The sequence below is a fragment of the Oncorhynchus gorbuscha genome, linkage group LG15 (genome assembly GCF_021184085.1).
Source record: "Oncorhynchus gorbuscha isolate QuinsamMale2020 ecotype Even-year linkage group LG15, OgorEven_v1.0, whole genome shotgun sequence".
In the NCBI taxonomy this organism is placed as follows: domain Eukaryota; kingdom Metazoa; phylum Chordata; class Actinopteri; order Salmoniformes; family Salmonidae; genus Oncorhynchus; species Oncorhynchus gorbuscha.
This window is the reverse complement of record NC_060187.1, coordinates 22,320,787-22,343,399: the sequence shown is the minus strand read 5'-3', so window position 1 is coordinate 22,343,399 and position 22,613 is coordinate 22,320,787. Positions and strand designations below refer to the sequence as shown.

At 47.2% G+C, this 22,613-nt stretch overlaps 1 protein-coding gene across 1 annotated transcript in view; it reads left to right on the top strand.

Moving 5' to 3' along the window:
* Positions 1-22,613, top strand: part of LOC123996478 (proline-rich protein 36-like) — a 117,286-nt gene that overhangs the window by 19,417 nt on the left and 75,256 nt on the right. Inside the window, exons 4-6 of the mRNA XM_046299845.1 lie at positions 3,312-4,283; positions 4,579-4,641; positions 5,942-6,053. Of these exons, the coding sequence (XP_046155801.1) occupies positions 3,312-4,283; positions 4,579-4,641; positions 5,942-6,053 (1,147 nt within the window). The remainder of the gene's footprint in view (positions 1-3,311; positions 4,284-4,578; positions 4,642-5,941; positions 6,054-22,613) is intronic.

The following is a 22,613-nucleotide window of genomic DNA, read 5'->3' as shown; positions in this document are numbered from 1 at the left end:
TGTGGTTGGGAACGTAACTTTTGTGAGCACCCTGTGGTGCGTTGGTGCTATTAAAAGACACACAGCATTGAACTCTGTCTCCTGCATTTGACTCCACACCCACGACACCCGGAGCATTACAAGTAAAGCCAAATTAACATTTGCACTGCCAAAAAAATGATCAAATAATTGTTTTTATTCTTCAAGGGGTCTCAAAATCAAATAGGAAAATGGTCCTTGGAATGACCTTCTTAAAACAATTCCATATAGCTTACACTACTCATCAAACATAAAGAACTGATACTGTATACTGGCTGTTGGGATGGGTTTGATGTGGGATTTTGGGTTCTTCGTGTTTTAATCAGTGTGAAAATCAGACATTGAGTACTATAGTTATTGAATATTATGAAACTCATAAAATATTATGAAACTCATAAACTTTCAAAATAATGTTTCAAAAATGCTAATCTTACCTGTTTCTAACTACGGAATCAATATCAGAACAATCTGAGATGGTGGGTTTCGAAATCCATCCTCTAGTGAGTTTTGAGCTGGAAAGACACATCTAGAATAGTTGTCTAGGTGATTTGTGGAAAATGATAAAGGCTGAGTTATGAGTATACTATCAGTAGTTTGTGATCATACGTGGACATGTACATGTTTGTAACTGAACTACAAAGGACAGACGAGCCATCACAATCTGTTTTTAGATTAACCCAACATGGAAACTAGAAGATAAAAGGGGGAAAATAACATATGACCTGTTACATCTGCTGCTACTCTCTGTCATTATCTATGAATATTAACTTTAATAACTCTACCTACATGTACATATTACCTCAATTACCTCAAATAACCGGTGCTCCCGCACATTGACTCTGTACCGGTACCCCCTGTATATATTGTAGCCTTACTATTGTTATTTTACTGCTATTGTTACTTTTATTTCTTATTTTTTGTAGGTATTTGTCTTAAAACTGCATTGTTGGTTAATGGCTTGTAAGTAAGCATTTCACTGTAAGGTCTACACCTATTGTGTTCAGTGCATGTGACAAATAGAATTTGAATTGATTTGATCTACTTCAGTAACACCACCTTTAGGCCAGATAGCTTTGCTTTCTGTCTGTTGCTCCTGGATGGATGGCCTTGGATGCTGTTTGATTGAACAGCTTTTACACAACACAACCCTAAGTTATAGACTAGACACAGCCTGGTAGCTACGGCCTGGTAGCTTGACTCTAGGAAATAATCCTGCATTGCAAGTGGCACAACAGCAAATAGGATTTAGTCCATATTGCTTTGTTAAATGGCAGGTGACATGTCTATTTTAATCCAGGGGGTCAGGCCAGCAGGTGGCTGAGAGAAGACAATAAGATACCATGCATCCCAAATGGCACCCTATTCCCTATATAGTGCACTACCGTTGAATTTGGTCCTGGTCAAAAGTAGTGCGCCATGTAGAGAATAGGGTGCCATTTGGGACACATCCCATGACTTATCCCTCCACCCTGGCTCTCTTCTAGAATAAAGCGTCTTTCCCCTGAACTCATTGTCATTCAGGGCAGAGGAGAGGCCATGGGGCGGATAAGGCAGGCAGCTTAGCCTCTGTTGACAAAACCCTGGAACAATTGGGCAAAAGCTAGTCCCTCCGTTTTGATCTGTAGCACCGGGCACTGTGAGAGGCTCTAAGCAGGGAGACTTGGTGAAGCTCTTGATGTGTCCCAAATGGAACCCTATCACTTATTTAGTGCACTACTTTTGACCAGATCCCTATGGGTCCTAGACAAAATATGGCGCCATTTGGGATGTTACAGCCTAAGTGAAGCTCTATCTTTGTCTTCCACTGCTGGGAAGAGCGGGATAAAAGGTCAAATCCTGGAAGCCCACTGTGAGATTCCATGGGTTTATCTGCTAATGCTACAAATACTACTAACACTAATACTCTTCTGGTGGGGAAAACAACGAGAACAATGTCATTTTTAGGACCATTTTGAATTTAATTAAGGTTAGGGTTAGGGTTATAGGTTAGGGTAGGAGGTTACGGTAAGAGGTTAGGGTAAGAGGTTAGTGTTAGAGGTTAGGGTTGGGTAACAGGTAGGTGCAAATGTTGCAAATAGTTGGCATTACAATAGTTTTTTATAGAAATATCCTATAAGTGTTCTGTGCAAAGTTGTTTTTATGAAATTGGCATTGCTCCATTTTCATGTTATTGTCTGTGTAAAAAAGCTTCACATCTTACCTTGCACCCACACAAACACACACATTGCATTCTATAGCTGGCAGTCACCTTTAGAATGTCAGCTCGCTGTCCTACTTTATATGTGAGTGACAACATTGAACTCACAGGATCAGCTGTCATACCACTTTTGAGACGATTGGCAATCAGAGAGAAGAAAAGTCAGTTGACTTTTTCTGCTCCCACAGGTGTCCCATCTCAGTAAGCAAAACCACATTGTTTCAACGTTGTGTCCATTTTGTGGATTGTAGCAGCCATGTTGCCAGGAACATCATCCAAGTCAGTAAGCTCCTTTATCACAGCCTGCACAAACAAAATGTTTAAAAGCTGGAAAGTTGCCATGCTTTTGTGTAGTCACCAACATTAATGTGACCTCTACCCAACTACAACCTAACTGCAATGTTGTTTCACAGTTGTGGCAATATTGTGACAATGTTTTGTCAATGTTACGTGTTAACCAGGATGATGCTGTGTTTAATTGGATCTCTCCCAAGCCCCCGAAAGATGTTAGCCGACACGACCCTGGCTGAGGTCCAACATGCCCTGTGACTTACTGTGGAGTTGATCCACTAAAGACAGACAGATAGTTAAAAGCCAAGGCTAATCTCCTGAAGAGGATCTGCTGGCTGTCCAGACTCATATCATCACTATGTCACCACCCTCTAATGCCAATTACTGGACCCACCACAGCTTACTGTACTGTGCAAGCCACTGAGCCATGCTGGACTTATTTTCCTTCTGATCACAGTGGATGTGTCACAAATGGCACCCTATTATCTATTTAGTGCAGTACTTTTGGTCAGGGCCCGTACGGATTTGGTCAAAAGTAGTCCCCAATGTAGGGAATAGGGTGCCGACAGTGACTGAATGGAGCTCTGGTCTGACCAATGTAGCACAATCTGCATTGGACAATCAATATTTAGCTAATTAGCTGTTTCCATAATATACTGTAAGAAGTCATTATTGTTTCATGATTTTGAATATGGCAATATACGTGAACTGATAAACTCTACGGCCACAGGAACAGTTAGGCAACCAAAAGGACGGCATTCGCTATTGGTGGCGACCCCTCCCACCCTCTACACACCCTCTGCAGCCGCCAGTTACGACCCCTCCCACCCTCTACACACCCTCTGCAGCAGCCAGTTACGACCCCTCCCACCCTCTACAGCAGCCAGTTACGACCCCTCCCACCCTCTGCAGCAGCCAGTTACAAACCCCTCCCACCCTCTACACACCCTCTGCAGCAGCCAGTTACGACCCCTCCCACCCTCTACACACCCTCTGCAGCAGCCAGTTACGACCCCTCCCACCCTCTGCAGCAGCCAGTTACGACCCCTCCCACCCTCTACACAGCCTCTGCAGCAGCCAGTTACGACCCCTCCCACCCTCTACACACCCTCTGCAGCAGCCAGTTACGACCCCTCCCACCCTCTGCAGCAGCCAGTTACGACCCCTCCCACCCTCTACAGAAGCCAGTTACGACCCCTCCCACCCTCTGCAGCAGCCAGTTACGACCCCTCCCACCCTCTACACACCCTCTGCAGCAGCCAGTTACGACCCCTCCCACCCTCTACACACCCTCTGTAGCAGCCAGTTACGACCCCTCCCACCCTCTACACACCCTCTGCAGCAGCCAGTTACGACCCCTCCCACCCTCTGCAGCAGCCAGTTACGACCCCTCCCACCCTCTACAGCAGCCAGTTACGACCCCTCCCACCCTCTGCAGCAGCCAGTTAAGACCCCTCCCACCCTCTACACACCCTCTGCAGCAGCCAGTTACGACCCCTCCCACCCTCTGCAGCAGCCAGTTACGACCCCTCCCACCCTCTACACACCCTCTGAAGCAGCCAGTTACGACCCCTCCCACCCTCTACACACCCTCTGCAGCAGCCAGTTACGACCCCTCCCACCCTCTACACACCCTCTGCAGCAGCCAGTTACGACCCCTCCCACCCTCTACACACCCTCTGCAGCAGCCAGTTACGACCCCTCCCACCCTCTACACACCCTCTGCAGCAGCCAGTTACGACCCCTCCCACCCTCTACACACCCTCTGCAGCAGCCAGTTACGAATGAATGTGTTAATGTGTTTACATGTTCTCCATATGTTCATGCAACTAGCTAGGCTGACTGTTTCTATGTGTATGATGTGTATTGTATGTGGTCCTTTTTATTCTTGTAAGGTGAAGCCATCCCAGATGGAAAATAACATTTTATTCCATTCTATTCTAAAATGACTCCAAATGAGAAGGGTTCTTAGTTAGTCTAGAGTAGACTCTAGTATACAGTAGATGTGTTCAGGAGAGGTACTGAAATGTCTGTGGCTGTGTTATGTAGGATTTCTGTTGCCCCCTGTTTAGAGTATGTGCCTGGTGGGGTCTGGAGGACCACAGGAGGGAATGAGAGGAGAGGAGGAAATCAGGGTGAGTAGAGTGGAAGGGATAAGAGGAAGGGACAGGGGGTGGGGTGACAGGCGGGGAGATATGTAATTCAAATTTGAGGTAGCTTTTGACAGATAATTTTTCAGGCCTATGAAAACCAGTATTCCTGGAGGAGCTGATGAGGGAGGAGGATATTGAGTAGATTGACTCTCTCTGCATGAGCAGAGAGCAGAGAGATTCCGAGCACCAGGCACGGCTGTGGTCTGTATCCCCCCATCCCCTTAGCCTCATAATTACCAGACCGATTACCACTGCGCCATCATTCATGTAAACTAGCAAGATCAGGAGGCTTGTGAGGCTACCACTCAGTAGAAAAACAATCTTATCTTACCCCTTTTACCTAAGATGTTATCCCAGACTTCCCTCATAAGCATATAATCAATACAGACCACCAGAGGACGATGGAGGAGAGGATCATTTTGAGATTGATCACTCAGCCTCAATCAAATGATCGGCCCTTTTCTCTGTTACAGAAATGTGCCAATTGTTTTTATACAGTATATATACAAAAACATGTAAATGGGGGATTGGAAATGATGCAGACAGTTACATTGATGGAAGCCACAATCTATCTGCATTATTAAAGCTGATCTACCCCCTAACTCTTTCTTTTTTTAAAGAATGTGCCAACTTCAAATACTCTGTTAGCAAAGTGTGCCAACATCACAGCGATTATTCATAGAGGTTATGACAATATGAACATATGAACAGCTGTTTTGGCTTGATTTGTGTGTGTGTGTGTGTGTGTGTGTGTGTGTGTGTGTGTGTGTGTGTGTGTGTGTGTGTGTGTGTGTGTGTGTGTGTGTGTGTGTGTGTGTGTGTGTGTGTGTGTGTGTGTGTGTGTGTGTGTGTGTGTGTGTGTGTGGGTTGCTGAGGGGAGGATCGCTATAATGCCTGGAACGGCGCATATGGAATGGCATCAAACACCTGGAAACCATGGAAACCATGTGTTGTTGATACCTTTCCACCTTTTCCATTGCAGCCATTACCACGTGCCCGTCCTCCCCAGTTAAGGTGCCACCAACTGCCTGTGGTGTGTGTGTGTGTGAGTGTTACAGGCATACTAATGGACATTTTTATTGAGGTTGATACATTTTTTGTAAGGGAACATTTCTGAAATTTCTAAGTAGAAACAAACTTCAGAAGCCTTTTTAAACCTCAAAAACACTACAAGTTTTACATTTCCTGCTTTACAGGAAAGTTCCCCTGCAAAAGGGTGATCAAATTAAGATTCTCCATCTGTAGGAGCGAGGAGGTATAATTCATTGTTTTTGTGAAACAGCTTTATGGCTCCCATCACAAGAGTGTGCCTCAGAGGGACACGGACACTGACAGCTCTGGGACTGTGAACATCAGGAAAGCACACCAGGAGTTGTTGGCTGCCAGGAGTGATAGTAAGATACATGGCCCAGCCAATCTGTGTTTTGTGTGAGCCGTACCAAATGGCACCCTATTCCCTATTTAGTGAACTACTTTTGACCAGGCCCATAGGGTATTGGTCAATAGTAGTGCACTATATAAGGAATATGCTGCCATTTGGGACATAGCCTTTGTGTGAGCTGTGCCAAAATCTAGGGGAGCTGATTAACTGAGTCCTGTAACTAACAGAATGCTGGTGGGGAGCAGGTAGATGACAAATACATTCCTGGGGAGTTTTGGCAGCAGTAGGATTACATTTAGAGAGAGGTCACCTTGGTTGCATCCAACTACTTTTGACCAGAGCCCTATATGCCTTTTGGGACACAGAATAGTTACACTTCCTGTCTGGGTCTGGTCACAACAGAATGTTGCATAGTGAAACACTGCATAGTGTTGTGAAGTTATCTCAATGCTGGGAGCATTATATATTATATATTATATAATAACCCTACATGTAAATATTACCTCAATTACCTCGACTAACAGGTGCCCCCGCACATTGCCTCTATACCAGTACCACCTGTATATAGCCTCCACATTGACTCTGTACCGGTACCCCCTGTATATAGCCTTCACATTGACTCTATACCAGTACCCCCTGTATGTAGCCTCCACATTGACTCTGTACCGGTACCCCCTGTATATAGCCTCCACATTGACTCTATACCAGTACCCCCTGTATATAGCCTCCACATTGACTCTGTACCAGTACCCCCTGTATATAGCCTCCACATTGACTCTGTACCGGTACCCCCTGTATGTAGCCTCCACATTGACTCTGTACCGGTACCCCCTGTATGTAGCCTCCACATTGACTCTCTACCAGTACCCCCTGTATGTAGCCTCCACATTGACTCTGTACCGGTACCCCCTGTATGTAGCCTCCACATTGACTCTGTACCGGTACCCCCTGTATGTAGCCTCCACAGTGACTCTCTACCAGTACCCCCTGTATGTAGCCTCGCTATTGTTATTTTACTGCTGCTCTATAATTAGTTCTTACTTTTATTTCTTACTTTTTTCAGATATTTTTCTTAAAACTGCGTTGTTGCTTAAGGGCTTGTAAGTAAGCATTTCACTGTAAGGTCTACACCTATTGTATTCGGCGCATGCGACAAATAACGCTTGCGTTGATTTGATTATATCACTCTAAAGAATTCTATACCGGGCACAGGTGGCTAGAGGCACCTTAATTGTGGAGGAGACTCAGGAAATGGTTTCCATGTGTTTAATTCCATTCCATTCCAGCCATTATTATACGTGTCCAGTTAGAATAACACAAAGTCAGGAAAGGTAGTGAACACAACCCTCTTTAGGACTAGAGTCCCTCTTTCGAAGAAGTTAGGATGTATTCATGTATTTTTTCAGAGTCATACTTTTAAGAGAATGCTTATAGGCCTATTATCAGCCAATCCTTAATCCAGCATGTTCAACTATTTACCATCCTTTCAGTACCAAACGTTTTATTGTTATAAATCCGACAAGTGACCAGGCTGACCAAACCTCAGTAAATTATGTCCGTCCAATTTAATGGTGTCTGCTCCTCCTGCTCTCTCTGGTTCAGATGGATTTGAGCTAGGCTCTAAGGCTGAATCAGCCACCACAGAGAGAGTGTCTGTTTGTCTCCACCTAGAGACAGGACAGTCTCCGCTCCTTGACTACCCTGACAGCCCTTTTCACTGACCCCTACCCTGAGACGCTGTCGCTGGCCAGGCTTCCAGGAACCAGGAGCTGGCTGGGGGCTCTGGGGCAGACCCTTACCACAGGACAGCCTCCATCATCACCATAATTACAGGAAGAGGCTGAGTCTGAGGGATGGAAGTGCTCTGAATGGGAATAGGCTCAGGAGCTTTTCAGGAGAGTCATTAGAAACTCTTGACCTCTTAAAATGTTGTTATGTTCTGAAATTGCTGTAAATTGCATGGTATCAGGATTATGAATTAATATCTTAACTATGATACAGAAAAAAACAAAAAGACCCAATTGTCTATATGTCTTCAGGATATAAACCAACATGTATTGTTTGGAGAAAGCATGGCAAAGAACACAAGGTTAAATAGACCTTCATAGGGAAGAGACTGAGTCATTCATTCTGCATATACCTTAAACTGTAGTTTCAGGTTCTTATTCATGGCAAAAATGACATCAACATCCTCTCTGTGTGTGTTTATCAGTACCTCCTTTAACATATCCCATTCCCTCTTTTCCATCCCATTTAAGTAACTTGGGGTCTATCTAGTCCAGCTTCAGGGAAGTGTGCTGCAGTATAATTAAGTTTGGCCAGTGACTCACGTATCCCGTGGCTCCAGAATTATGCATTACCATTCCTAGGCAATGCAGGGGCCATAGCATGGTGGCATAGTGAACTCAAAGGGGATTGAGCTAACAGCTACCTTTTCCAGAGAGATGGGCTACATCCCAAATGACACCCTATTCCCTATATAGTGCACTACGTTTGACCAGAGCCCATATGGCCCATGCACTATATAGGGAATAGGGTGCGATTTGGGACACAAGGGCTCACCACAGTCCAGCAAGCTAGACTCAAGTTCATCAGATGGATACTACTCAACGACGCTATCCAGCTGCTCAAGACAATATCAAACACATTGTGATGACTCAACACAACATGGTGGGCAATTTGTTTCTCCCTTGTCACTTCAAAAATAACAGAGGAGGTCCAGGATGATGTGACGGTGGTGTTACAGGATTGAAAGAGGATTGTGTTTTTTTAAATGTACTTTACCTTTATTTAACTCGGCAATTCAGTTAAGAACAAATTCTTCTTTGAAATGAAGGCCTAGGAACAGTGGCTTAACTGCCTTGTTCAGGGGCAGAATGGCAGAGTTGTAAGTTGTAAAAAACGGTACCACCTGTGCTGTGTGTATCAAATGAATGCTCTCTTGCTCTGTCAAACTTACATTTATAGTGAGCCTAAATGTAATCAACCCACACAGCAAGGTTCAATACTTATGAGTCTAAATATATATACAGCAGTTGAAGTCGGAAGTTTAAACACACTTAGGTTGGAGTCATTAAAACCTTAAAACTCCACACATTTCTTGTAAACTGTCACCCCCTGACCATAGTTGTCTTTGTATGTTTCTATGTTTTGGTTAGTCAGGGTGTGAGCTGAGTGAGCATTCTATGTTACATGTCTAGTTTGTCGAGTTCTATGTTTGGCCTGATATGGTTCTCAATCAGAGGCAGGTGTTCGTCATTGTCTCTGATTGGGAACCATATTTAGGTAGCCTGTTTGGTGTTGGGTTTTGTGGGTGATTGTCCTTGTTACTGTCTCTGTGTTACTTTGCACCAGTATTAGGCTGTTTCGGTTTTCGTGTTACGTTTATTGTTTTTGTATTTGATTCGTGTTTACTTTGTTTCATTAAACATGGATCGCAATAGCCACGCCGCATTTTGGTCTGACTCCCCTTCACATACAGAAAACCATTACAGAATCACCCACCACAACAGGACCAAGTGGCGTGGTAACGGACAACAGCGACGCAAAGAGGAATGGACTTGGGACGATGTATTGGACGGCAAGGGTTGCTACACATGGGAGGAAATCCTGGCGGGAAAGGATCGCCTTCCATGGGAACAGGTGGAGGCAGCTAGGAGAGCAGAGGCAGCCGGAGAGCGGAGCCGGCGATATGAGGGAACACGGCTGGCAAGGAAGCCCGAGAGTCAGCCCCAAAAAGTTCTTGGGGGCGAGGCTCACAGGAAGTGTGTAGAAGCCAGGTAGGAGACCTGTGCCAAATTCCTGTGCTTCCCGGGGGGCTGGAGAGACCGGGCAGGCACTGTGTTATGCTGTGAAGCGCACAGTGTCCCCAGTGCGGGTGCATAGCCCGATGCGGTACATTCCAGCTCCGCGTATCGGCCGGGCTAGAGTGGGCATCGAGCCAAGTGCCATGAAGCCGGCTCTATGCATCTGGTCTCCAGTGCGTCTCCTTGGGCCGGCTTACATGGCACCAGCCTTGCGCACGTTGTCCCCGGTTCGCCTGCATAGCCCAGGGCAGGCTATTCCACCTCGCCGCACTGGCAGGGCGACCGGGACCATTCAACCGGGTAAGGTTGGGCAGGCTCGGTGCTCAAGAGCTCCAGTGCGCCTGCACGGTCCTGTCTATCCGTCACCACCTCCACGCACCAGCCCTCCGGTGGCAGCCCCCCGCACAAGGCTGTCTCTCAGGCTCATCCTTACAGAGGCTCCCGCCTCTTCAGCGCTGCCAGAGCCTTCCTCCTCTTCAGCGCTGCCAGAGCCTTCCCCCTCTCCAGTGCAGCCAGAGTCTCCCGCCTGTTCGGTGCTACCAGAGCTTCCCGTCTGCCCAGCGCCATCTGAGCTTCCCGCCTGTCCGGCGCTGCTGCCGGAGCTTCCCGCCTGTCCGGCGCTGCTGCCGGAGTCTCCCGCCTGTCCGGCGCTGCTGCTGGAGTCTCCCGCCTGTCCCGCGCTGCTGCTGGAGTCTGAGGCGCCAGAGCCCCTCAACCCAGAGGCGCCCCCCGCCCCTCTGTCCCGAGCCCCCGCCCCTCTGTCCCGAGCCCCCGCCCCTCTGTCCCGAACCACCGCCCCTCTGTCCCGAACTGCCGCCCCTCTGTCCAGTGGGGTCATTAAATATGGTCGCCGTGGCTAGGAGGCCACGGAGGCGGACAAGGTGGGGGACTAAGACTATGGTGAAGTGGGGGCCACGTCCAGCACCAGAGCCGCCACCTCGGACAGATGCCCACCCAGACCCTCCCCAATAGGTTCAGGTTTTGCGGCCAGAGTCCGCACCTTGGGGGGGGGGTACTGTCACACCCTGACCATAGTTTGCTTCATATGTTTCTGTTTTGGTTGGTCAGGGTGTGAGCTGAGTGGGCATTCTATGTTACATGTCTAGTTTGTCTAGTTCTATGTTTGGCCTGATATGGTTCTCATTCAGAGGCAGGTGTTCGTCATTGTCTCTGATTGGGAACCATATTTAGGTAGCCTGTTTGGTGTTTGTCCTTGTTACTGTCTCTGTGTTACTTTGCACCAGTATTTGTTATGCAGGTGAATGAGGACCCAAAAGTGACTTAACAGAAACAGAGTTTATTCCAGTCTTAACAAAAAACGATAAATCCTGAATTCTTTCACTGGGAATGTCCAAACAGGAATAACTGAAATCCTCTAGTCAGTAGAGGGGAACAACAGGAGATGCGACCACAGACTGCAGGTCGCTTCGGGTTTGCGCAGGCCGTAGCTGATAGAGACACCTGCTCACACGCAGCATCTGAAGAAGGCAAAAACACGACAGGACGGAACAAGGACACATTACAGCAAACAAGGATCCGACAAGGACAGAAGCGGAAACAGAGGGAGAAATAGGGACTCTAATCAGAGGGCAAAATAGGAGACAGGTGTGAAAGAGTAAACGAGGTAGTTAGGAGAATGAGGAACAGCTGGGAGCAGGAACGGAACGATAGAGAGAGAGAGAGAGAGGGAGAGAGATAGAGAGAGGGAAAGAACCTAATAAGACCAGCAGGGGGAAACGAATAGAAGAGAAAGCACAGGGACAAGATATGACAATCTATGACAAAACATGACAGTACCACCCCACTCACCGAGCGCCACCTGGCGCACTCGAGGAGGAACCCTGGCGGCAACGGAGGAAATCATCGATCAACGAACGGTCCAGCACGTCCCGAGATGGAACCCAACTCCTTTCCTCAGGACCGTACCCCTCCCAACCCACTAAGTACTGGTGACCACGTCCCCGAGAACGCATGTCCATGATCTTCCGTACCCTGTAAATAGGTGTGCCCTAAGGATGGACCTTATCGTCAGAATGAGAGCGCTGGGACAGAATGGCTCCCACGCCCACCTCTGAAGCGTCAACCTCGACAATGAATTGTTTAGTGACGTCAGGAGTAACAAGGATAGGAGCGGATGTAAAACGCTTCTTGAGGAGATCAAAAGCTCCCTGGGCGGAACCGGACCACTTAAAGCACGTCTTGACAGAAGTAAGGGCTGTGAGAGGGGCTGCCACTTGACCGAAATTACGAATGAAACGCCGATAGAAATTTGCGAAACCGAGAAAGCGCTGCAACTCGACACGTGACTTAGGGACGGGCCAATCGCTGACAGCATGGACCTTAGCGGGATCCATCTGAATACCTTCAGCGGAAATAACAGAACCGAGAAATGTGACGGAGGAGACATGAAAGGCGCACTTCTCAGCCTTCACATAGAGACAATTCTCTAAAAGGCGCTGGAGGACACGTTGAACGTGCTGAACATGAATCTGGAGTGACGGTGAAAAAATCAGGATATCGTCAAGGTAAACGAAAACAAAGATGTTCAGCATGTCTCTCAGTACATCATTCACTAATGCCTGAAAGACAGCTGGAGCATTAGCGAGACCGAACGGCAGAACCCGGTATTCAAAATGCCCTAACGGAGTGTTAAACGCCGTTTTCCACTCGTCCCCCTCCCTGATGCGCACGAGATGGTAAGCGTTACGAAGGTCCAACTTAGAACCTGGCTCCCTGCAGAATCTCGAAGGCTGACGACATAAGGGGAAGCGGATAACGATTCTTAACCGTTATGTCATTCAGCCCTCGATAATCCACGCAGGGGCGCAGGGTACCGTCCTTCTTCTTAACAAAAAAAACCCCCGCTCCGGCGGGAGAGGAAGAAGGCACAACGGTACCGGCGTCGAGAGAAACAGACAGATAATCTTCGAGAGCCTTACGTTCGGGAGCCGACAGAGAGTATAGTCTACCCCGGGGGGGAGTGGTCCCCGGAAGGAGATCAATACAACAATCATACTACCGGTGAGGAGGAAGGGAGGTGGCTCTGGACCGACTGAAGACCGTGCGCAGATCATGATATTCCTCCGGCACTCCTGTCAAATCACCAGGTTCCTCCTGAGAAGAGGGGACAGAAGAAACAGGAGGGATAGCAGACATTAAACACTTCACATGACAAGAAACGTTCCAGGATAGGATAGAATTACTAGACCAATTAATAGAAGGATTATGACATACTAGCCAGGGATGACCCAAAACAACAGGTGTAAAAGGTGAACGAAAAATCAAAAAGGAAATGGTCTCACTGTGGTTACCAGATACTGTGAGGGTTAAAGGTAGTGTCTCACATATGATACTGGGGAGGAGACTACCATCCAAGGTGAACATGGGCGTGGGCTCCCCTAACTGTCTGAGAGGAATGTCATGTTTCCGAGCCCATGCTTCGTCCATAAAACAACCCTCAGCCCCAGAGTCTATCAAGGCACTGCAGGAAGCTGCCGAACCGGTCCAGCGTAGATGGACTGACAAGGTAGTACAGGACCTTGATGGAGAGACCTGAGTAGTAGCGCTCACCAGTAGCCCTCCGCTTACTGATGAGCTCTGGCTTTTACTGGACATGAAATGACAAAATGTCCAGCAGAACCGCAATAGAAGCAGAGGCGGTTGGTGATTCTCCGTTCCCTCTCCTTAGTCGAGATGCGAATACCTCCCAGCTGCATGGGCTCAATACCTGAGCCAGTAGGAGGAGATGGTTGAGATGCGGAGAGGGGGAACACAGTTAACGCGAGCTCTCTTCCACGAGCTCGGTGACGAAGATCTACCCGTCGTTCTATGCGGATGGCGAGTGCAATCAAAGAATCCACGCTGGAAGGAACCTCCCGGGAGAGAATAATAATATATGCCATTTAGCAGACGCTTTTATCCAAAGCGACTTACAGTCATGTGTGCATACATTCTACGTATGGGTGGTCCCGGGGATCGAACCCACTACCCTGGCGTTACAAGCGCCATGCTCTACCAACTGAGCTACAGAAGGACCACTCATCCTTAACCTCAGCGTGGAGTCCCTCCAGAAAACGAGCGAGCAACGCCGGCTCGTTCCAGTCACTGGAGGCAGCAAGAGTGCGAAACTCTATAGAGTAATCCGTTATGGATCGATCACCTTGACATAGGGAAGCCAGGGCCCTGGAAGCCTCCTTCCCAAAAACTGAACGATCAAAAAACCCGTATCATCTCCTCTTTAAAGTACTGATACTCGTTAGTACACTCAGCCCTTGCCTCCCAGATAGCTGTGCCCCACTCCCGAGCCTGTCCAGTAAGGAGTGATATGACGTAGACGATCTGAGCTCTCTCTCTTGAGTATGTGTTGGGCTGGAGAGAGAACACAATATCACACTGGGTGAGAAAGGAGCGGCACTCAGTGGGCTGCCCAGAGTAACACGGTGGGTTATTAACTCTTGGTTCCGGAGACTCGGAAGACCAGGAAGTAGCTGGTGGCTCGAGACGGAGATTCTGAAACTGTCTTGAGAGGTCGGAGACCTGAGCGGCCAGGGTCTCAACGGCATGACGAGCAGCAGACAATTCCTGCTCGTGTCTGCCGAGCATCGCTCCCTGGATCTCGACGGCTGAGTTGCGAGGATCCGTAGTCGCTGGGTCCATTCTTGGTCGGATCCTTCTGTTATGCAGGTGAACGAGGACCCAAAAGTGACTTAACAGAAACAGAGTTTATTCCAGTCTTAACAAAAAACGATAAATCCTGAATTCTTTCACTGGTAATGTCCAAACAGGAATAACTGAAATCCTCTAGTCAGTAGAGGGGAACAACAGGAGATGCGACCACAGACTGCAGGTCGCTTCGGGTTGGCGCAGGCTGTAGCTGATAGAGACACCTGCTCACACGCAGCATCTGAAGAAGGCAAAAACACGACAGGACGGAACAAGGACACAGTACAGCAAACAAGGATCCGACAAGGACAGAAGCGGAAACAGAGGGAGAAATAGGGACTCTAATCAGAGGGCAAAATAGGAGACAGGTGTGAAAGAGTAAACGAGGTAGTTAGGAGAATGAGGAACAGCTGGGAGCAGGAACGGAACGATAGAGAGAGAGAGAGAGAGGGAGAGAGATAGAGAGAGGGAAAGAACCTAATAAGACCAGCAGGGGGAAACGAATAGAAGAGAAAGCACAGGGACAAGATATGACAATCTATGACAAAACATGACAGTAACACCCCACTCACCGAGCGCCTCCTGGCGCACTCGAGGAGGAACCCTGGCGGCAACGGAGGAAATCATCGATCAACGAACGGTCCAGCACGTCCCGAGATGGAACCCAACTCCTTTCCTCAGGACCGTACCCCTCCCAACCCACTAAGTACTGGTGACCACGTCCCCGAGAACGCATGTCCATGATCTTCCGTACCCTGTAAATAGGTGTGCCCTAAGGGGGAAACGAATAGAAGAGAAAGCACAGGGACAAGATATGACAATCTATGACAAAACATGACAGTATTAGGCTGCTTCGGTATTCGTGGTACGTTTATTGTTTTGTATTTGATTCGTGTTTACTTTGTTTCATTAAACATGGATCGCAATAGCCACGCCGCATTTTGGTCTGACTCTCCTTCACATACAGAAAACCGTTACATAAACAAACTATAGTTTTGGCAAGTCGTTTAGGACATCTACTTTGTGCATGACATAAGTAATTTATACAACAATTGTTTACACACAGATTATTAACTTATAATACACTGTATCACAATTCCAGTGGGTCAGAAGTTTACATACACTAAGTTGACTGTGCCTTTAAACAGCTTGGAAAATTCCAGAAATTGATGTCATAGCTTTAAAAGCTTCTGATAGGCCAATTGACATAATTTGAGTCAATTGGAGGTGTACCTGTGGATGTATTTCAAGGCCTACCTTCAAACTCAGTGCCTCTTTTGCTTGACATCATGGGAAAATCAAAAGAAATCAGCCAAGACCAAAATCAATTGTAGACCTCCACGAGTCTGGTTCATCCTTGGGAGCAAGATAGTACTTTTTGGAGAAATGTCCTCTGGTCTGAGGAAACAAAAATAGAACTGTTAGGCCATAATGACCATCGTTATGTTTGGAGGAAAAAGGGAGAGGCTTGCAAGCTGAAGAACACCATCTCAACCATGAAACACGGGGGCGGCAGCATCATGTTGTGGGGGTGCAATGCTGCAGGAGGGACTGATGCACTTCACAAAATAGATGGCATCATGAGGAGGGGAAATGATGTGGATACATTAAAGCAAGATCTCAATACATCAGTCAGGAAGTTAAAGATTGGTATTGGTCTTCCAAATGGACAATGACCCCAAGCATACTTCCAAAGTAGTGGCAAAATGGCTTAAGGACAACAAAGTCAAGGTATTGGAGTGTCCATCTGAAAGCCCTGACCGCAATCCTATAGAACATTTGTGGGAAGGAGGCCTACAAACCTGACTCAGTTACACCAGCTATGTCAGGAGGAATGGGCAAAAATGTATTGTGGGAGGTTTGTGGAAGGATACCTGAAACGTTTGACCCAAGTTAAACAATTTAAAGGCAATGCTACCAAATAATTATTGAGTTTATGTAAACTTCCGAATTCAATTGTATATCAATTTTCATGTCAGAGACCTTATCTCCTTACATAAATGGTCTCTCTTTTGTCTTTTTGAGACCTGTACATTTGGTTTTGACCCTGAACCCCTGGACCACTAAATCTTGCAACAGGTAGAACTTCTGTTCATAGATCTTTACCTGCAGTGCCTTTTACCTTCTCTGTCAGAGACACAGAGGCTATATCCCTAATGACACTCTATTCCCTTTATGGTGCGCTCATTTTCACCAGGTTCCATAGGCTATGGGCCCTGGTCAAAAGTAGTGCACTATAAAGGAAATTGGGTGCCATAAGGGACGCATTAGAGAGACAGGGCTCTTAATACAATGTTTGACCTCTCTCAGTAACTTCTCAGTAAACCTCTCATGATAATTGCTGTTTCTGGCTGCCTCATTCTGTCTGGCAGAGAGACCTTGCCTCCTGTAGAATATAAAAGGATCTGTTTGGCATTGGGGGAAGTTCTACCCCAAATAGATCTGCATTCATTTCCAAACTGAAGCAAAAATACATTTATTCATTTTCAGAGGTTTGGGGATAAAAAAAAGAAGTGATTAATCGTGCAGGGTTGGAACCATAAAAGTTAACCTTGCAGAGACACAAAATTCAGTCCCAAAATCCTATTTTCCCTAACCCCTAAGCTTAACCCTAACGTAGACCCCAAAACCTAACCTTAACCTTAACCTGAACCTTAAACCTAACCCTTTCTCCTAACGCTAATGCTAACCCTAAAACTAACCCTAGCTCCTAACCATGAACCTAATTCTAACCCTGACACTAACACTAATTCTGAAAAAATATCAAAAATTTACATTTGACCTTGTGTGGACAAACAAAATGTCCCCAGGTGGTCAAATGTTTCTTTGTTTACTATTCGTCTGGGAACTTCCGGTCCCCACAAGTATAGTTAAACAAGTCCACACACACACAAACACACCAGAGATCTGAAATTGGAGTCATTGCCCTTTCTCTCTGTCTGATTATTCAGCTTCAAATCAATGGCCTTTCCTTGGCAGCGAGTCCCACCAGAGACCAATCATAAAGAGATCAAGTTTCAGGGGAGGGAGAATGGGATCTGCATACATCATACCACAGAGGGAGAATGGGATCTGCACACATCATACCACAGAGGGAGAATAGGTTCTGCACACATCATACCACAGAGGGAGAATAGGATCTGCACACATCATACCACAGAGGGAGAATGGGATCTGCACACATCATACCACAGAGGGAGAATAGGATCTGCACACATAATACCACAGAGGGAGAATAGGATCTGCATACATAATACCACAGAGGGAGAATAGGATCTGCACACATAATACCACAGAGGGAGAATAGGATCTGCACACATAATACCACAGAGGGAGAATAGGATCTGCACACATCATACCACATAGGGAGAATAGGATCTGCACACATAATACCACAGAGGGAGAATATGATCTGCACACATAATACCACAGAGGGAGAATAGGATCTGCATACATAATACCACAGAGGGAGAATAGGATCTGCACACATAATACCACAGAGGGAGAATAGGATCTGCATACATAATACCACAGAGGGAGAATAGGATCTGCACACATAATACCACAGAGGGAGAATAGGATCTGCATACATAATACCACAGAGGGAGAATAGGATCTGCACACATCATACCACAGAGGGAGAATAGGTTCTGCACACATCATACCACAGAGGGAGAATAGGATCTGCACACATCATACCACAGAGGGAGAATGGGATCTGCACACATCATACCACAGAGGGAGAATAGGATCTGCACACATAATACCACAGAGGGAGAATAGGATCTGCATACATAATACCACAGAGGGAGAATAGGATCTGCACACATAATACCACAGAGGGAGAATAGGATCTGCACACATAATACCACAGAGGGAGAATAGGATCTGCACACATCATACCACATAGGGAGAATAGGATCTGCACACATAATACCACAGAGGGAGAATATGATCTGCACACATAATACCACAGAGGGAGAATAGGATCTGCATACATAATACCACAGAGGGAGAATAGGATCTGCACACATAATACCACAGAGGGAGAATAGGATCTGCATACATAATACCACAGAGGGAGAATAGGATCTGCACACATAATACCACAGAGGGAGAATAGGATCTGCATACATAATACCACAGAGGGAGAATAGGATCTGCACACATCATACCACAGAGGGAGAATAGGATCTGCACACATAATACCACAGAGGGAGAATAGGATCTGCACACATAATACCACAGAGGGAGAATAGGATCTGCATACATAATACCACAGAGGGAGAATAGGATCTGCACACATAATACCACGGAGGGAGAATAGGATCTGCACACATCATACCACAGAGGTAGAATAGGATCTGCACACATCATACCACAGAGGGAGAATAGGATCTGCACACATAATACCAGGGAGGGAGAATAGGATCTGCACACATCATACCACAGAGGGAGAATAGGACCTGCACACATCATACCACAGAGAGGGACAATGGGACCTATACACATCATACCACAGAGGGAGAATAGGATCTGCATACATAATACCACAGAGGGAGAATAGGATCTGCATACATAATACCACAGAGGGAGAATAGGATCTGCACACATAATACCACAGAGGGAGAATAGGATCTGCACACATAATACCACAGAGGGAGAATAGGATCTGCACACATAATACCACAGAGGGAGAATAGGATCTGCACACATCATACCACATAGGGAGAATAGGATCTGCACACATAATACCACAGAGGGAGAATATGATCTGCACACATAATACCACAGAGGGAGAATAGGATCTGCATACATAATACCACAGAGGGAGAATAGGATCTGCACACATAATACCACAGAGGGAGAATAGGATCTGCATACATAATACCACAGAGGGAGAATAGGATCTGCACACATAATACCACAGAGGGAGAATAGGATCTGCATACATAATACCACAGAGGGAGAATAGGATCTGCACACATCATACCACAGAGGGAGAATAGGATCTGCACACATAATACCACAGAGGGAGAATAGGATCTGCACACATAATACCACAGAGGGAGAATAGGATCTGCATACATAATACCACAGAGGGAGAATAGGATCTGCACACATAATACCACGGAGGGAGAATAGGATCTGCACACATCATACCACAGAGGTAGAATAGGATCTGCACACATCATACCACAGAGGGAGAATAGGATCTGCACACATAATACCAGGGAGGGAGAATAGGATCTGCACACATCATACCACAGAGGGAGAATAGGACCTGCACACATCATACCACAGAGAGGGACAATGGGACCTATACACATCATACCACAGAGGGAGAATGGGACCTGCACACATCATACCACAGAGAGGGACAATGGGACCTGCACACATCATACCACAGAGAGGGACAATGGGACCTGCACACATCATACCACAGAGAGGGATAATGGGACCTGCACACATCATACCACAGAGGGAGAATGGGACCTGCACACATCATACCACAGAGAGGGACAATGGGACCTGCACACTCCACACTACAGAGTGGAAGAATGGGACCGCCACACATTGTACCACAGAGAAGGACAATGGGACCTGCTCACATCATACCACAGAGAGGGACAATGGGACCCGCTCACATCATACCACAGAGAGGGACAATGGGACCTGCACACATCATACCACAGAGAGGGACAATGGGACCTGCTCACATCATAACACAGACAGGGACAATGGGATCTGCACACATCATACCACAGAGAGGAGAATGGGATCTGCACACATCATACCACAGACAGGGAGAATGGGACGTGCACACATCATACCACAGAGAGGGACAATGGGACCTGCTCACATCATACCACAGAGAGGGACAATGGGACCCGCTCACATCATACCACGGAGAGGGACAATGGGACCTGCACACATCATACCACAGAGAGGGACAATGGGACCTGCTCACATCATACCACAGAGAGGGACAATGGGACCTGCACACATCATACCACAGAGGGACAATGGGACCTGCACACATCATACCAGAGAGAGGGAGAATGGGACCTGCACACATCATACCTCTGTAGCTCAGTTGGTAGAGCATGGTGCTTGTAACGCCAGGGTAGTGGGTTCGATCCCCGGGACCACCCATACGTAGAATGTATGCACACATGACTGTAAGTCGCTTTGGATAAAAGCGTCTGCTAAATGGCATATATTATTATTATTATTATACCACAAAGAGGGACAATGGGACCTGCACACATCATACCAGAGAGAGGGAGAATGGGACCTGCACACATCATACCACAGAGAGGGACAATGGGACCTTCACACATCATACCACAGAGAGGGACAATGGGACCTGCACACATCATACCACAGAGGTAGAATAGGATCTGCACACATCATACCACAGAGGGAGAATAGGATCTGCACACATAATACCAGGGAGGGAGAATAGGATCTGCACACATCATACCACAGAGGGAGAATAGGACCTGCACACATCATACCACAGAGGGAGAATAGGATCTGCACACATAATACCACGGAGGGAGAATAGGATCTGCACACATCATACCACAGAGGTAGAATAGGATCTGCACACATCATACCACAGAGGGAGAATAGGATCTGCACACATAATACCAGGGAGGGAGAATAGGATCTGCACACATCATACCACAGAGGGAGAATAGGACCTGCACACATCATACCACAGAGAGGGACAATGGGACCTATACACATCATACCACAGAGGGAGAATGGGACCTGCACACATCATACCACAGAGAGGGACAATGGGACCTGCACACATCATACCACAGAGAGGGACAATGGGACCTGCACACATCATACCACAGAGAGGGATAATGGGACCTGCACACATCATACCACAGAGGGAGAATGGGACCTGCACACATCATACCACAGAGAGGGACAATGGGACCTGCACACTCCACACTACAGAGTGGAAGAATGGGACCGCCACACATTGTACCACAGAGAAGGACAATGGGACCTGCTCACATCATACCACAGAGAGGGACAATGGGACCCGCTCACATCATACCACAGAGAGGGACAATGGGACCTGCACACATCATACCACAGAGAGGGACAATGGGACCTGCTCACATCATAACACAGACAGGGACAATGGGATCTGCACACATCATACCACAGAGAGGGAGAATGGGATCTGCACACATCATACCACAGACAGGGAGAATGGGACGTGCACACATCATACCACAGAGAGGGACAATGGGACCTGCTCACATCATACCACAGAGAGGGACAATGGGACCCGCTCACATCATACCACGGAGAGGGACAATGGGACCTGCACACATCATACCACAGAGAGGGACAATGGGACCTGCTCACATCATACCACAGAGAGGGACAATGGGACCTGCACACATCATACCACAGAGGGACAATGGGACCTGCACACATCATACCAGAGAGAGGGAGAATGGGACCTGCACACATCATACCTCTGTAGCTCAGTTGGTAGAGCATGGTGCTTGTAACGCCAGGGTAGTGGGTTCGATCCCCGGGACCACCCATACGTAGAATGTATGCACACATGACTGTAAGTCGCTTTGGATAAAAGCGTCTGCTAAATGGCATATATTATTATTATTATTATACCACAAAGAGGGACAATGGGACCTGCACACATCATACCAGAGAGAGGGAGAATGGGACCTGCACACATCATACCACAGAGAGGGACAATGGGACCTTCACACATCATACCACAGAGAGGGACAATGGGACCTGCACACATCATACCACAGAGGTAGAATAGGATCTGCACACATCATACCACAGAGGGAGAATAGGATCTGCACACATAATACCAGGGAGGGAGAATAGGATCTGCACACATCATACCACAGAGGGAGAATAGGACCTGCACACATCATACCACAGAGAGGGACAATGGGACCTATACACATCATACCACAGAGGGAGAATGGGATCTGCACACATAATACCACAGAGAGGGACAATGGGACCCGCTCACATCATACCACAGAGAGGGACAATGGGACCTGCACACATCATACCAGAGAGAGGGAGAA